The 15,163-nt window shown below is 51.5% G+C and overlaps 1 protein-coding gene across 1 annotated transcript in view; it reads right to left on the bottom strand.

Annotated features, from left to right (window-relative positions):
* SF3B1 (splicing factor 3b subunit 1) overlaps positions 1-15,163 on the bottom strand; it is a 446,304-nt gene that overhangs the window by 306,841 nt on the left and 124,300 nt on the right. Inside the window, exons 6-7 of the mRNA XM_075319718.1 lie at positions 14,484-14,660; positions 14,108-14,345 (exon numbers count right to left, since the gene is read on the bottom strand). Coding sequence (XP_075175833.1) covers positions 14,108-14,345; positions 14,484-14,660 — 415 coding nt within the window. The remainder of the gene's footprint in view (positions 1-14,107; positions 14,346-14,483; positions 14,661-15,163) is intronic.

Consider the following 15,163-nt stretch of genomic DNA (forward strand, 5'->3'; position numbering starts at 1 on the left):
AATGGCCATGCAGTCATCTTCAGGGCTCTGGAGTTCTGATGGGAAATGGGCCCTTGGGTCAGCAAGTCTGGGATGTCTGGAAGGCGCCGCGGTACGTTTGCGAGCATTTGTACTAATTCAGCGTACCAGGCACGCCTGGGCCAGTCCGGTGCTATCAGTATCACCGGGACTCCCTCTGCCTTGATCTTCCTGATTACCCGCGGCAGCAGGGGTAGAGGTGGAAATATGTAAGGCAGGCGGGAGTGGTGCTAGGAGCAGACTAGAGCATCCGCGCCGATGGACTGCAGGTCGCGTGACCTGGCTATGAATGCGGGTACCTTTGCATTCAACCTTGAGGCCATTAGGTCCACGTCTGGTGTGCCCCAACGAGTGCAGGTGTGTAGAAACACATCTGTTTGGAGAGACCATTCTCCGGCAGCTAGGCCTTGGCGACTCAAAGTCTGCTGCCCAGTTCCCAGTGTACCGCTGATCTCACTGATCCCGTCAATTCGGCCCACCTGAGGATCTTGTGGGCCTCGAGATAAGCCGCTTTGCTGCGGGTGCCCCCCTGCTGATTGATATAGGCTACAGCTGCCGCATTGTCCGATTGGACTCGAATCTGATGACCCGCTAGCAGAGGGCAGAACGCTCTGAGCGCGAGGAAGATCGCGCGGAGTTTCAGGATGTTGATGGGTAGGGAAGACTCCTGGGGCGTCCAACGTCCTTGAGCAGTGTGGTGCCGGTACACTGCTCCCCAGCCTAGGAGGCTGGCGTCCGTGGTCAGGACCAGCCAGTTCACTGGGAGAAAAGATCTCTCCATCGATAGGGATGAGGACCGAAGCCATCAGCGGAGTACATACCTGACTGAAGGCGTCAGGTGAAGAGGTTTGTCCAGGGAGAAGGGGCTCTTGTCCAGGGCACCTAGAAAGACTAGCTGCAGTGGGCGGAGGTGCAGTTGAGCAAAAAGGTACTGCCTCCATAGCCGCCACCATCCTGCCGAGCACCTTCATGCTGAATCGAATGGAGCAAGACGGAGGACGTAGAAGGCAGCGTACCGCTTGTCGAAGAGCGACTGCCTTGTCCTGAGGGAGAAGGATCAAGCCCCGACGGGGGTCCAGGGACATGCCCAGGAAGGTGATGGATCATGCTGGGACCGGGGATGATTTGTCTAGAATCAGTAGCCACCCTAAGCCGGATAGGGTGTCCAAGGTGATCTGTACGCTGGTTGAGCAGTCGCATAAGGAGGGGCCTTGATGAGGAGGTCATCCAAGTAAGGGAGAACGACTACTCCCCTGGCGTGAAGGACACTCATGGCGGCCGCCATGACTTTGGTGAAGACCTTGGTGCGGTGGCAAGGCCGAAGGGTAGTGCTACGAATTGAAAATGGGAGTCCTGAACTGCGGAGCGGAGGAACTTTTGGTGATCTGGAGCGATAGGTATATGCAGGTACGCGTCATTGATATCTATGGAGGCGAGGAATTCCCCTTTGACCATGGATGCAATAATGGACCTTAGGGACTCCATTCTGAATCTCCGTACGTGCACATGTTTGTTTAGGTGTTTGAGGTCGAGGATGGGTCGAACTGACCCCATCCTTTTTGGGGACCACAGAGGTTGGAATAAAACCCCCTGAACTTCTCGTCGTCCGGGACGGGTATTATCACTCCTGCTGTTTGGAGCGAGTGGACTGCTAAGAAAAAGGCCTTGCGTCGTTTGAGTCTTTGGGGGGTTTGAGAGAAGGAACCGTCTCGGGGGTCTGGTCCGAAATTCTATGTGGTAACCGGAAGACACAAGGTCTTGCACCCATTTGTCGTCTGAGGCGGCAGCCCAAATGTGTTGAAAAGTGCCGCAGTCGACCCTCCTACAATGAGTGTGTCTTCCGGGGTGCCAAAGGAGTCGGGGGGAAACGTCGTGGCAGAGTCTCCGTAGTCCTGGACTGTTTCGGTCTAGGCTGCCATGCCGAAGTGGGTTTCGGGGAGAGCCGAGAAGGTCGGTCCCTGCGTAGTCCGCGGCTAGTGGCGGGGGCAGAGCGGAATGTCGACCAACCAAATGAGTTCCGAAAGGAGCGGAACGAGGACTGTGGACATCTGGTGAAGGTCGTCCTGGGCTTCAGCTGGGGAAGGGAGGTACTTTTTCCTCCCGTGGCGTCAGAAATGAGCTTGTCCAGACGTTCGCCAAACAAAATCGGTCTGGAAAAAAGGGAAGGCCCGTGAGAGACTTCTTGGAAGCAGAGTCCGCTCGCCATTGTTGGAGCCAGAGAGCTCTACGGATGGCTAAGGTATTTGAGGCGGCAAAAGCTGCGCAGGTAGCAGCATCAATGGAGACCTGCATGAGGTACTCCGCCGCAGCGGCAATTAGAGCTTTTACCTCCGTGACGGAATGAGGGAACTGGGATTCCTCAAGCGAAGTGTTAAGGGATTCTGCCCAGACAGATTGCCTTTGTGACCCACACAGCGGCAAAGGAGGGCGAGAGGGAGGAACCCGCAGCCTCAAAGGCAGAGCGAGCGAGGTGCTCCACCTGTCTGTCGGGTCCTTGATGGAGGAACCATCGGGTAACGACAGGAGCGTTTTTGTGGCAAGGCGGGAGACCGGGAGGGGGGGGGGGGGGTCGACCGAGGACGGATCGGCCCAGCCCTTAGGGGCAGGTGAGGCAAAATGGTACCGGGACAACATGAGTTTTCGGTTACCGAAGCGCCTGTCAGGCTTCTCCCTTTGCTTTGTGAGGATATCCTGAAACTTTGGGTGATCAGCGAAAACCTTTTGGGGTTTCCTTGCCCTCTTAAAGGAGACCACATGGTCAATGGTAGTGGATGGGGGATCCTCCACATGCAGAGCTTGGTTGATTGCTGCTATAAGAGAGTCTATTGCAGTTTGATCATCTGGGGAAGGTGAAACCAAGGAATCATCCTGGTACAAACAGCATTCTCCCTCCTCCAGCTCTTCAGAAGCCGTGGAGCATGTGGGAGAGCCTGCCCTGCGTGCTCCCGAGGGAGAGCCCGCTGGAGACACCCGGCCGTATGCTCTTTTCCTGATCCCTGCAACCGGTGAAGCATGTGCCCGGATCACCTCAGAAGGATCCTCCATAGGGTATCCTCAGGCTGCGTTCCGTCCAGGGACCCAGAAGGGTGTGGAGGACGACATTGCTAAGCCAGCACCAGGTTCTGTGACAGTTTTTCCATGGATTGGGACAGAAACTGTGCCCATTCCGGTGGGTTGGGAGCCCTAGGCTCTGGGCTGACTGTTGCGGCGGTGGTGGCAGGGGGGTCTTGGGGAGCTATAGGGACACAGGACTCAGAGAGAAGAGGTGTGTTTACGTCGTAACTCAGAGTGGCAGGCAGTGCAGGCTGAATAATAGACTGCGGGCTTTAGCACTCTTAGTGCCCTTAGACTTCTGCATATTCCTAATAGGAGTATGCCAGGAGGGGAAGCAATGCTCAGCAGAGCTGCAAGTGAAGTAAGCACCTCACCAGAATCAGCCGATGGCCCTGTCCTCAGGAAGGATGAAGCTCTATGGAGATCTTCTCACGCATTCCTGAGGGGGGCGGGGCTTATCGTGTCCGCAGGGGGCAGGGCTTAGCGCTAAAAGCGTGAAAATGAAGTCAGTGTGCCCCCCCCGCTGTGGGTAGTAAAAAGCGGTGGGAAGGGAGCTTCTGATAGTTTTCCTCCCTCTCCCTCCAGTCAGCACACAGCTTGTCACTGGTGGTTATCAGCCAGCTTTTCTACAAGAGCAAATAAACAGCTGTCTGAGCTCTGTGCACTCCCCCTGCCACCTGGAAATTATCTGTGCAGATTCTCTGCAAACAGGAGTGACTTCCCCCTCCTCCAGCCAGCAAGCTAGAGAAAAGTTAACCCTGTGTATTCAGGATCCTTCTCTCCTCCTTGCACCCAGCAAGGGACTTTCTCATAATGAAGGGAATTTTGTTACTTACCGTAAATTCCTTTTCTTCTAGCTCTTATTGGGAGACCCAGACGATTGGGGTATAGCTACTGCCTCCGGAGGCCACACAAAGCACTACACTAAAAAGTGCAAGGCCCCTCCCCTTCTGGCTATACCCCCCCGTGGTATCACGGGTTCTCCAGTTTTAGTGCCAAAGCAAAAAGGAGGAAAGCCAATAACTGGTTTAAACAAATTAACTCCGAGTAACATCGGAGAACTGAAAAACCGTTCAACATGAACAACATGTGTACCCGCAAACAACAAAAACATCCCGAAGGACAACAGGGCGGGTGCTGGGTCTCCCAATAAGAGCTAGAAGAAAAGGAATTTACGGTAAGTAACAAAATTCCCTTCTTCTTCAGCGCTCTATTGGGAGACCCAGACGATTGGGACGTCCAAAAGCTGTCCCTGGGTGGGTAAAGAAATACCTCATGTTAGGGCTGCAAAACAGCCCTCCCCTACGGGGGTGTCACTGCCGCCTGCAGGACTCTTCTACCTAAGCTGGCATCCGCCGAAGCATAGGTATGCACCTGATAATGCTTGGTGAAAGTGTGCAGACTGGACCAGGTAGCTGCCTGGTACACTTGTTGAGCCGAAGCCTGGTGTCGTAATGCCCAGGACGCACCCACGGCTCTGGTTGAGTGGGCTTTTAGCCCTGAAGGAACCGGAAGCCCCGCAGAACGGTAGGCCTCTAGAATTGGTTCTTTGATCCATCGAGCCAGGGTGGCTTTAGAAGCCTGCAACCCCTTGCGCGGACCAGCGACAAGGACAAAAAGTGCATCGGAACGGCGCATGGGCGCCGTGCGGGAAATGTAGAGTCTGAGTGCTCTCACCAGATCTAACAAACGTAAGTCCTTTTCATACCGGTGAACCGGATGAGGACAAAAGGAAGGCAAGGATATATCCTGATTAAGATGAAATGAGGATACGACCTTAGGGAGAAACTCCGGAATGGTGCGCAGCACTACCTTGTCCTGGTGGAACACCAGGAAGGGAGCCTTGGATGACAGAGCTGCCAGCTCAGACACTCGCCGAAGCGATGTGATCGCAACGAGAAACGCCACCTGCTGTGACAGGCGAGAAAGGAAACTTCCTTCAGAGGCTCGAAAGGCGGCTTCTGGAGAGCAACTAATACCCTGTTGAGATCCCATGGATCTAACGGCCGCTTGTACGGGGGTACGATATGACAGACCCCCTGTAGGAACGTGCGCACCTTAGAAAGACGTGCTAGACGCTTCTGAAAAAACACGGATAGTGCCGAGACTTCCCCCTTAAGGAAGCCGAGCGACAAGCCCTTTTCTAACCCCGATTGCAGGAAGGAAAGAAAAGTAGGCAATGCAAATGGCCAGGGAGACACTCCCTGAGCCGAGCACCAGGTTAAGAAAATCTTCCACGTTCTGTGGTAGATCTTAGCAGAGGTGGACTTCCTAGCCTGTTTCATGGTGGCAACGACCCCTTGGGATAATCCTGAAGACGCTAGGATCCAGGACTCAATGGCCACACAGTCAGGTTCAGGGCCGCAGAATTCCGATGGAAAAACGGCCCTTGGGACAGTAAGTCTGGCCAGCCTGGTAGTGACCACGGTCGGCCGACCGTGAGATGCCACAGATCCGGGTACCACGATCTCCTCGGCCAGTCTGGGGCGACGAGTATGACGCGGCTGCAATCGGATCTGATTTTTTGCGCAGTACTCTGGGCAAGAGTGCCAGAGGTGGAAACACATATGTGAGCCGGAACTGCGACCAATCTTGCACTAAGGCGTCTGCCGCCAGAGCTCTGTGATCGCGCGATCGTGCCATAAATGCCGGGACCTTGTTGTTGTGCCGAGACGCCATTAGGTCGACGTCCGGCACCCCCCAGCGGCGACAGATTTCCTGAAACACGTCCGGGTGAAGGGACCATTCCCCTGCGTCCATACCCTGGCGACTGAGGAAGTCTGCTTCCCAGTTTTCTACGCCCGGGATGTGAACTGCGGATATGGTGGATGCTGTGTCCTCCACCCACATGAGGATTCGCCGGACTTCCTGGAAGGCTTGCCGACTGCGCGTCCCTCCTTGGTGGTTGATGTATGCCACCGCTGTGGAGTTGTCCGACTGGATTCGGATCTGCTCTCTTTCTAGCCACTGCTGGAAAGCTAGTAGGGTAAGATACCCTGCCCCGATTTCCAGAACATTGATCTGAAGGGTGGACTCCTGCTGAGTCCACGTCCCCTGAGCCCTGTGGCGGAGACAAACTGCTCCCCACCCTGACAGACTCGTATCTGTCGTGACCACTGCCCAGGATGGGGGTAGGCAGGATCTTCACTGTGACAATGAGGTGGGAATAAGCCACCATTGCAGAGAGTCCTTGGCCGTGTGGGAAAGGGAGACTTTCCTGTCCAGGGAGGTTGACTGCCCGTCCCATTGGCGGAGAATGTCCCCTTGCAGTTGGCGCAGATGAAACTGCGCAAAGGGAACTGCCTCCATGGCTGCCACCATCTTCCCTAGGAAGTGCATGAGGCGCCTTAAGGGGAGCGACTGGCCTTGAAGGAGAGACTGCACCTCTGTTTGCAGTGAACGCTGCTTGTTCAGCGGAAGCTTCACTATCGCTGATAGAGTGTGAACTCCATGCCGAGATACGTTAGTGATTGAGTCGGTGACCGATTTGACCTTGCCAAATTGATGATCCACCCGAAAGTCTGGAGAGTCTCCAGCGTAACATTCAGGCTGCGTTGTCATGCCTCGAGGGAGGGTGCTTTGACGAGTAGATCGTCCAAGTAAGGGATCACCGGGTGTCCCTGAGAGTGCAAGACTGCTACCACTGCTGCCATGACCTTGGTGAACACCCGTGGGGCTGTCGCCAGACCGAATGGCAGAGCTACGAACTGAAGATGGTCGTCTGCTATCACAAAACGTAGAAAACGTTGGTGCTCCGTAGCAATTGGCACGTGGAGATAGGCATCTTTGATGTCTGTTGAGGCAAGGAAGTCTCCTCGAGACATTGAGGTAATGACGGATCGGAGGGATTCCATCCGGAACCGCCTGGCGTTCGCATGCTTATTGAGCAGTTTTAGGTCCAGAACAGGACGGAAGGAGCCGTCCTTTTTTGGAGCCACAAAGAGATTGGAGTACAAACCCTCGCCCTCGTTCCTGAGGGGGGACAGGGATCACCACTCCTTCTGCTCCTAGAGCGTCCACCGCCTGCAGCAGGGCATCTGCTCGGTGGGGAGGTGGGACCGTTCTGAAGAATGGAGTCGGAGGACGAGAACAGAACACTGTCCTGTGCACGTGAGCACAATGTCCGTCACCCACCGGTCTGTGACCTGTGGCAGCTAAATGTCGCCAAAGGCGGGGGAGTCTGCCATCAACCGCGGATGCGGAGAGAGAGAGAGAGCTGAGAGTCATGAGGAGACCGCCTTGGTAGCGGTTCCTCCGGCTGCCTTCCTTGGGCGTGATTGAGCCCGGCCGGAATCTGAGCCCGTCTGAGGTTTTGTAGCCCTTTTGCACGAGGACAATTGGGACCTGCCCGAGCTTGGGAAGGACCGAAACCTCGACTGTACTTTTAGGACAGCATTAATAGGGTAAGTCGCAGTGCAGACATTGCGGAGTTACGGACGCCTCTGCGGTACAGATGTACATGTGCTCAAGGCCAGCTGCGCAAGAACAGCTGAAAAGGTTAGGTTGCCTATACGGCTGTGAATGCCGGAGCAACCGACACGCCGATAGCCTTCTAGACAGATTTCAACCAGAGTCCATCTGTCTGTGAATGGCATCTTTAAGTGAAGCCCCATCTCCAGTGCAACTATGGCTCTAGACGCAAGCCTGGAGATTGGAGAATCCACCTTTGGACCCTGGGTCCAGCGCTTGACCACGTCAGGGGAAAAGGGATAACGTGTATCTTAAAAACGTTTGGAGAAGACGCTTATCTGGTAAGCGTGGTGTTTCTGGACTGCTTCTCTGAAGTCAGCGTGGCCAGAAAAAAACTCAATATCCGTTTGAGATACTGAAAAGGGACTTCTCCTGCTGTGAAGCTGACTCCTCCACTGGGGGAGCTGAGGGAGAAAGATCCAACCTTCCATTGATGGACGCTATAGGATCATTCCGTATGGCGTTACCATCCGGTGTATCCGGATTGATAGCGATGTCAGGATCAAAGTCCTGGAGAGCTGCCTTATCATACAGAGAGTCCTCCTGGGACCCCCCCGTTCCAAATGAGGTTGGTCAGGAAGATTGCCCATGGCCTGTCTGGACTGCAAGTCTCTATCTTATGACAATATATCTGTCGAAACTGCAACTCCGTCCCTGTCCTTGGACAGTGATGACAGGTGGTTTCTTTGGCCACGACTAGTAGAGACCCCGGCAGACGAAGTGCTAGAGACCCCGGCAGACGAAGTGCTACAGGGGAGCATGCACACAATGGGACGGTGTCATGAACAGCATCCCATGTAGTAAAAACAGCACTGAAAATCTGTGTTGCTTTTTTGCCGCTGCCGACTAGCCATCTAGAAGTATATAGCCAAGATTGGTGACCGTACAGTGCAATGTATAGCATACAAGCATAAAGTACAAATGAACACTGCAGCACAAGCAATACAAGCAGCATAGAAGCCTGTGCCCTGGCACCTCTGCTCTTCTGCTGCTGTAGACTAGTCATCTAGGGGAATATAGCCCAGAAGAGTGACCATACAGTGCGATGCATAGCATACAAGCACAAGTACAAATGCACACTGCAGCCCATGCAATACAAGCAGCATAGAAAAAAACCTGTGCCCCAGCACCCTTGGTTTTCTGCTGCTGTAGTCTAGCCATTCCAGGAGAATATAGCTAAGACTAGCGACTGTACAGTGCAGTGTATAGCATACAAGCATAAAGTACAAATGAACACTTCAGTACGTGCAATACAAGCAGCCTAGAAAGCCTGTGCCTTAGCACACCTGCTTTCCTGCTGCTGATGTGTCGCTCTCCAAGCGGGCATATAGCGACCTATGCAGTTAAAATACACATGTACACACTGCAGTATATATTGGGGTCAGCACTATGTGTGCCGCTTACCGCCCGCCTATAAGCGGGTGTATGGTCGCCACCGTCCTGCCTGGTTGCCGAAAGTCCGAGCCCGGACTGCAGTAATGGCTGCCGGCGTCTTCCCCAGCTCGTGTGAGGAGGGGCGGGCCGTGGGCGTGCCCCAAGTCAGAGCGGGAATCCGGCGTCCGACAGTGTGCGGTGAGAGGGCTGGAGCATGTAAATAAGGCTCCAGCCCTCGGCGCTGCTGATTGCTCAGCGTCTGTCCCCTTCCCTGAGTGACAGGGAGGGGGCGGGAACGAAGCGGCACTAGGCCGCAGAAGCCGGGGACTGGATTTATAAGCGCCGCCGCCGTAAAAGCGCGGTCGGCGCCCAGTCCCCGGCGAACTACAAGTCCCAGCTGCGCCGCCGCTCCCGGAGCGTCCGGCGCGGTAGTTCCCAATACACAAAGTCGCTCAGCAAAGCTGCAGTGACTGTAACCCTTTACTGTCCCCGGCGCACTAGCACACCCAGCAAGTCTGGAGTGTGCTGTGCCTGTGTGTACGGGGACACAGAGTACCTGAATGGTGCAGGGCCATGTCCCTGAACGGTACTCCAGCTCCGTATCCAGCAGGTTCAAATGGGTCTGTGGATGGAGCCCGGCGTCAGAGCTTTGAGGCCGGCAGGATCCCACTTCCTCAGAGCCCCCCAGGGGGATGTGGAAGGAAAGCAGCATGTGGGCTCCAGCCTCCGTACCAGCAATAGGTACCTCAACCTTACAACACCATCAACGGGTGAGAAGGGAGCATGCTGGGGGCCCTATATGGGCCCTCTTTTCTTCCATCCGAAATAGTCAGCAGCTACTGCTGACTAAAATCTGTGGAGCTATGCATGGATGTCTGACCTCCTTCGCACAAAGCTTGAAAACTGGAGAACCCGTGATACCACGGGGGGGTATAGCCAGAAGGGGAGGGGCCTTGCACTTTTTAGTGTAGTGCTTTGTGTGGCCTCCGGAGGCAGTAGCTATACCCCAATCGTCTGGGTCTCCCAATAGAGCGCTGAAGAAAAATACTGTAGATGTCCTGGGCCCTTCCCTGCAGCGTCTTTTCTCCCTTTGTCTGGGAAACCAGTCAGGGGGATCTCACCTTAAAAACACTGCTTCAGTCCAGGCAGTGAAAATAGCAGATTCAGCTTATTGTGTCCAGTCACGCCGGTGCCATATTAAACTCCGAGCCTGCAAAGAGGGGCGGAGGAATTGTGCTATAGGGGCATAGGCCTCTACCCTGGGCTTTGGAAAATTGGTGTCTGTGGAACCGATCGTCCAGCCCAGGATCCAGCGTCGCAGGAGGGGGTACGTGGAGGTGACACTCCACGTTCCCGCCCGTTGATGGTAGTGGGAGATTGGTCCCAAATGAAACAGTCGCCCTCAAAAATAACAAACCTTGAAAGGAAGTGCCTCCTACAGACACTAAGCTAAAACTGAGGCTGCCTGGCCAGGAGGTGTATACTGCAGAGGAGGAGATGTGCTTTGGCATCTACTTAGTTTCCTCCTATGGATAGGCAGCATAACATCCATGGTCCTGTGTCCCCCAATGAGGCGTCAGAGAAATAAATAAATACAAATTTATATATACACACACACACACATACATAATTAATATATATATATATATATATATATATATATATATATATATATATATATATATATATATATATATATATATATATATATATATATATATATATATATATATATATATATATATATATATATATATATATATATATATATATATATATATATATATATATATATTTTTTACATATATTAGTGACGTATCAACCGGCTGTATTACAAAGGGCCGGTATGATTTGCAGAAGCATGGGTGCTCTGCAATGTGAAGTTGGCTGGGACCTGTGGTTCCACAGGATTGCATTACAAGCAGAGCCATGGAAGGGTGTGTGATGCTGATTACACACTCCTTACCACCTGTGGGTGTGGCTCCAGGGGTTAAAGCAATCCTGTCTCTGAACCTAGGTGGAGTGTGTCTAGGGCAGTCTAAATAGAGACTAGCTCCAGACGTCTAGTGTGTGGACTGGAAACAAGTGAGAGCAGAGCCGGGAGCTCTGGGTGTATCAGCCTGTGTGGAGGCTGAACACAAGGCTCTGATATTGAGTTTGAGGTGAGTGCAGCCAAGCCAGGCCAGGGCTGTAGGGCCGAATCTATCCAGGAGGAGAGACAGACAGGGGTCTGCAGAGGGCCCTGGGTGCTGGAAGGAACCTTGGCTAGAGTTGTACGCTTGCAGGAGCCAGAGAGAGGGGAAGTTGCTAAAACTTCCATAATGGACTTATTGTTTATGTTTGAGGGCAGTTTATGCTGAGTGTTTTTAAATAAACTGCCGGAATTTCTATGAGAGACTGTGTACGTGTATTGCTGAAGCTACCTCACACCGCTGCAAGCGAGTGGAACCCCCACGCAGGGCGCAACGTGTGTATATTATATACATACATATATATATATATATCGCGAGTGGCCCGAGACTGTCACTAGCGGTGACGTCACGAGCTCTCGCGATACTGCTGACAACGCGGCGGGCATAGAAGGCAGTGACAGCGCTGATGGCAGGACTGCAGGAGATCATCACAGCAGGTAATGATCTCATCTAACCTCCTGACAGCAGCACTTGTCATGCCCTGCAGTGACCTGGGCTGACCCATTGATGTTAGCTCAGGTCACTGCATTGCTCTCCCAGCCAATGGGGAACATTCTGTTCTTCATGGACTGGGACATTGACTATGGTATGGATCGCCGTGGGACCCCCCCCCCACCTATTGGATTACGCCGGACCAGGATTTGATTGTTCTTGTCAATAAATTGGTGAAAGAGGGAATGTGGGGAGTGTGGTTTTTTCAAATAAAACTTTTTTGTTGTCCATTTTATATTTCTTACTGACTGGGTTGGTGATGTCCGGTATCTGATAGACGCCTGACATCACGAACCCCAGGGCTTGATGCCAGGTGACATTACACATCTGGCATCAACCCCATATATTACCCCGTTTGCCACCGCACCAGGGCAACGGGATGAGTTGGGGCGAAGCGCCAGGATTGGCACGTCTAATGGATGCGCCACTTCTGGGGCGGCTGCAGCCTACTATTTTTAGGCTGTGGAGTGTCCAATAACAGTGGACCTCTCTAGTCTGAGAATATCAGACCCCAGCTGTCCGCTTTACCTTGGCTGGTGATCCAATTTGGGGGAGACCCCACGTTTTTTGTTATAAATTATTTATTTAATGTAAAATAACAGCGTGGGGTGCCCTCTGTTTTGGATTACCAGCCAAGGTGAAGCTGCCAGCTGTGGTTTGCAGGCTGCAGCCGTCTGCTTTACCCTAGCTGGCTACAAAAATAGGGGGAACCCCATGTCATTTTTTTATTTATTTTTTTCGCTAAATACAAGGCTAGGCACCCTTTAGTGCCACATGAAAGTCACTAAAGGGTGCCAGCTTAGAATATGCAGGGGGGTGGGACATTATATAGGTCTTTCTCATCTATCTATCTATCTAGCCATCTTTCCCTCTATCCATTATCTGTCTATCGATTATCTATATTATTTATTTCTGTTCAGCATAAAAAAAAAACGCAGGGACCAGCCTGCGGAAAAACCGCGGCAAAAACGCATGCGTTTTTCCCGTGGATTTGGTGCGGGTTTTTACAGCAGGTGCGGTAATCTTTAACTCCCAGAAGTTTCTCAAGAAATTTTCTTGAGAAAAGAAGGGAATTTTGTTACTTACCGTAAATTCCTTTTCTTCTAGCTCCAATTGGGAGACCCAGACGATTGGGTGTATAGCTACTGCCTCCGGAGGCCACACAAAGTATTACACTAAAAAGTGTAAGGCCCCTCCCCTTCTGCATATACACCCCCCGTGGGATCACGGGCTCTCAGTTTTAGTGCAAAAGCAAGAAGGAGGAAAGCCAATAACTGGTTAAACAATTCAATCCGAAGGAACATCGGAGAACTGAAACCATTCAACATGAACAACATGTGTACCCGAAACAACCAAAAATCCCGAAGGAAACAGGGCGGGTGCTGGGTCTCCCAATTGGAGCTAGAAGAAAAGGAATTTACGGTAAGTAACAAAATTCCCTTCTTCTTCGGCGCTCCATTGGGAGACCCAGACGATTGGGACGTCCAAAAGCAGTCCCTGGGTGGGTAAATTAATACCTCAAGTTAGGGCCGTTCATTGATCCATCGAGCCAGGGTGGATTTGGAAGCTTGCGACCCTTTACGCTGACCAGCGACAAGTACAAGGAGTGCTTCCGAGCGGCGCAGGGGCGCCGTACGGGAAATGTAGATTCTGAGTGCTCTCACCAGATCCAACCAATGCAAATCCATTTCATATCGATGAACTGGATGATGACAAAAGGAAGGTAAGGAGATATCCTGATTGAGATTCCTGTCCCTGAGGATACCGAGCTCCATATCCAGCAGGATCTCCGGGTCTGTGGATGGAGCCCGGTCTCAGTGCCTGGAGACCGGTAAGATCCCACTTCACCAGAGCCCTCAGGGGGATGGGGAAGGAAAGCAGCATGTGGGCTCCAGCCTCCGTACCCGCAATGGGTACCTCAACCTTAACAAACACCGCCGACAAGAGTGGGGTGAGAAGGGAGCATGCTGGGGGCCCCATATGGGCCCACTTTTCTTCCAACCGACATAGTCAGCTGCTGCTGACTAAAAACAGTGGAGCTATGCGTGGATGTCTGACCTCCTTCGCACAAAGCATGAAAACTGAGAGCCCGTGATCCCACGGGGGGTGTATATGCAGAAGGGGAGGGGCCTTACACTTTTTAGTGTAATACTTTGTGTGGCCTCCGGAGGCAGTAGCTATACACCCAATCGTCTGGGTCTCCCAATGGAGCGCCGAAGAAATCACTTTTCTAGTGCGCACATAGCCTTATCGAGTTCCTAAAAGGAACCTGTCCTTCCTGCCCAAAGTATCCATTCAGCTTTAATATTTTTAATTCCGTTGATAATATTAATGCTGCTCTATGATTAAGTGCTATGGTCATCAAACTTTAAGATTTTAAAATTTAGAGGATGGTACAGAAGGATGGGTGGAACAGACGTGTCTGCAAGAAAATCTAAATATCAAAAGGGATTTAGTGATACAAAAACACCCTAAAAAATAAAATACATTAGGTCAGGCAAGCTTACCACGCTCTGTTTTAGGAGTTTCATCCCATCTATTTTTACGAGCACTAGAAGTTGCTCCTCCATGTCCTGGTGTTGCGTGCCCTGGAGTATCCCCACGACCAGGGGTTGCTGCTCCAGCAGGAGTATGGCTCGGAGTGGGATCCCAAATTTTGGATCCAGGTGTAGCCCCAGGAGTTTCACTTCCTTTAGCACGACCTGGGGTTTCATCCCACCTCAGTGAGGGAGTGTGCCCGGGAGTCTAATGCAAAAAAAAAAAAAAATTAAAAACTATTTATATATCTATTCCATCAAACAGGTTTCAGAATATAGATTTATATTCTGAAACATGTTTGAAATGCTATACTTCATGAGATAAAGTAATCAGATTAAGTACAACGACCTCGGCTTGGTCCCAGCTGGAAACCTTCTTTGGGGTTGACCCCGGTGTTTGGTCTGTCTGATCCCATCGTCGTTTGCGCTTCGAAGGTGGCTGAGATGTAGATGCAGTAGATCCATTGACCACTTTTAAATCACCAGACTTTGCCTTTTCTGCAAGTTGTTGATGGATCTCACGCTACAGAAGCAAAATACAGATAAAAAAAAATATTTCACAAAATAAAAATCGAATGATACTTCTACTGATAAAATGTATCATGCTATTTTACAGTGAAGGAAAGAAGGACTTATGCATTTGATGTTTACAAATGGGTTTTACGCTTATTTATTAAAGTGATATAACGATGCAAACAAAAAATTCAATCTTTTAAAAAAAAAAAAAATTGTCTCTCCAGTAAAGGAGACAAACTCTAGCACAGCGCCACCTATTGGAAGTAGCGATCCTAAAAGTCACAAGTGGATTTTCAACAATCCTTTGCAATATGACTCAGGATATATAAGCAAGATCAGAATCCCAATTTGCAGACACGGTGTTTCGGGGTGCTTGCCCCTCGTCAGTGCAAAGTATGGGGGTGTCTGATCTGGCTCATGAGAAAGCTATGTGGGGACCAAAAAAAAAAAAGTAATTTATTGCATTCCAAATGCTCCATTTTACTGGCCGTGTGTCCTAGCCCTAATACT

Source organism: Anomaloglossus baeobatrachus, chromosome 7, assembly GCF_048569485.1.
Source record: "Anomaloglossus baeobatrachus isolate aAnoBae1 chromosome 7, aAnoBae1.hap1, whole genome shotgun sequence".
In the NCBI taxonomy this organism is placed as follows: domain Eukaryota; kingdom Metazoa; phylum Chordata; class Amphibia; order Anura; family Aromobatidae; genus Anomaloglossus; species Anomaloglossus baeobatrachus.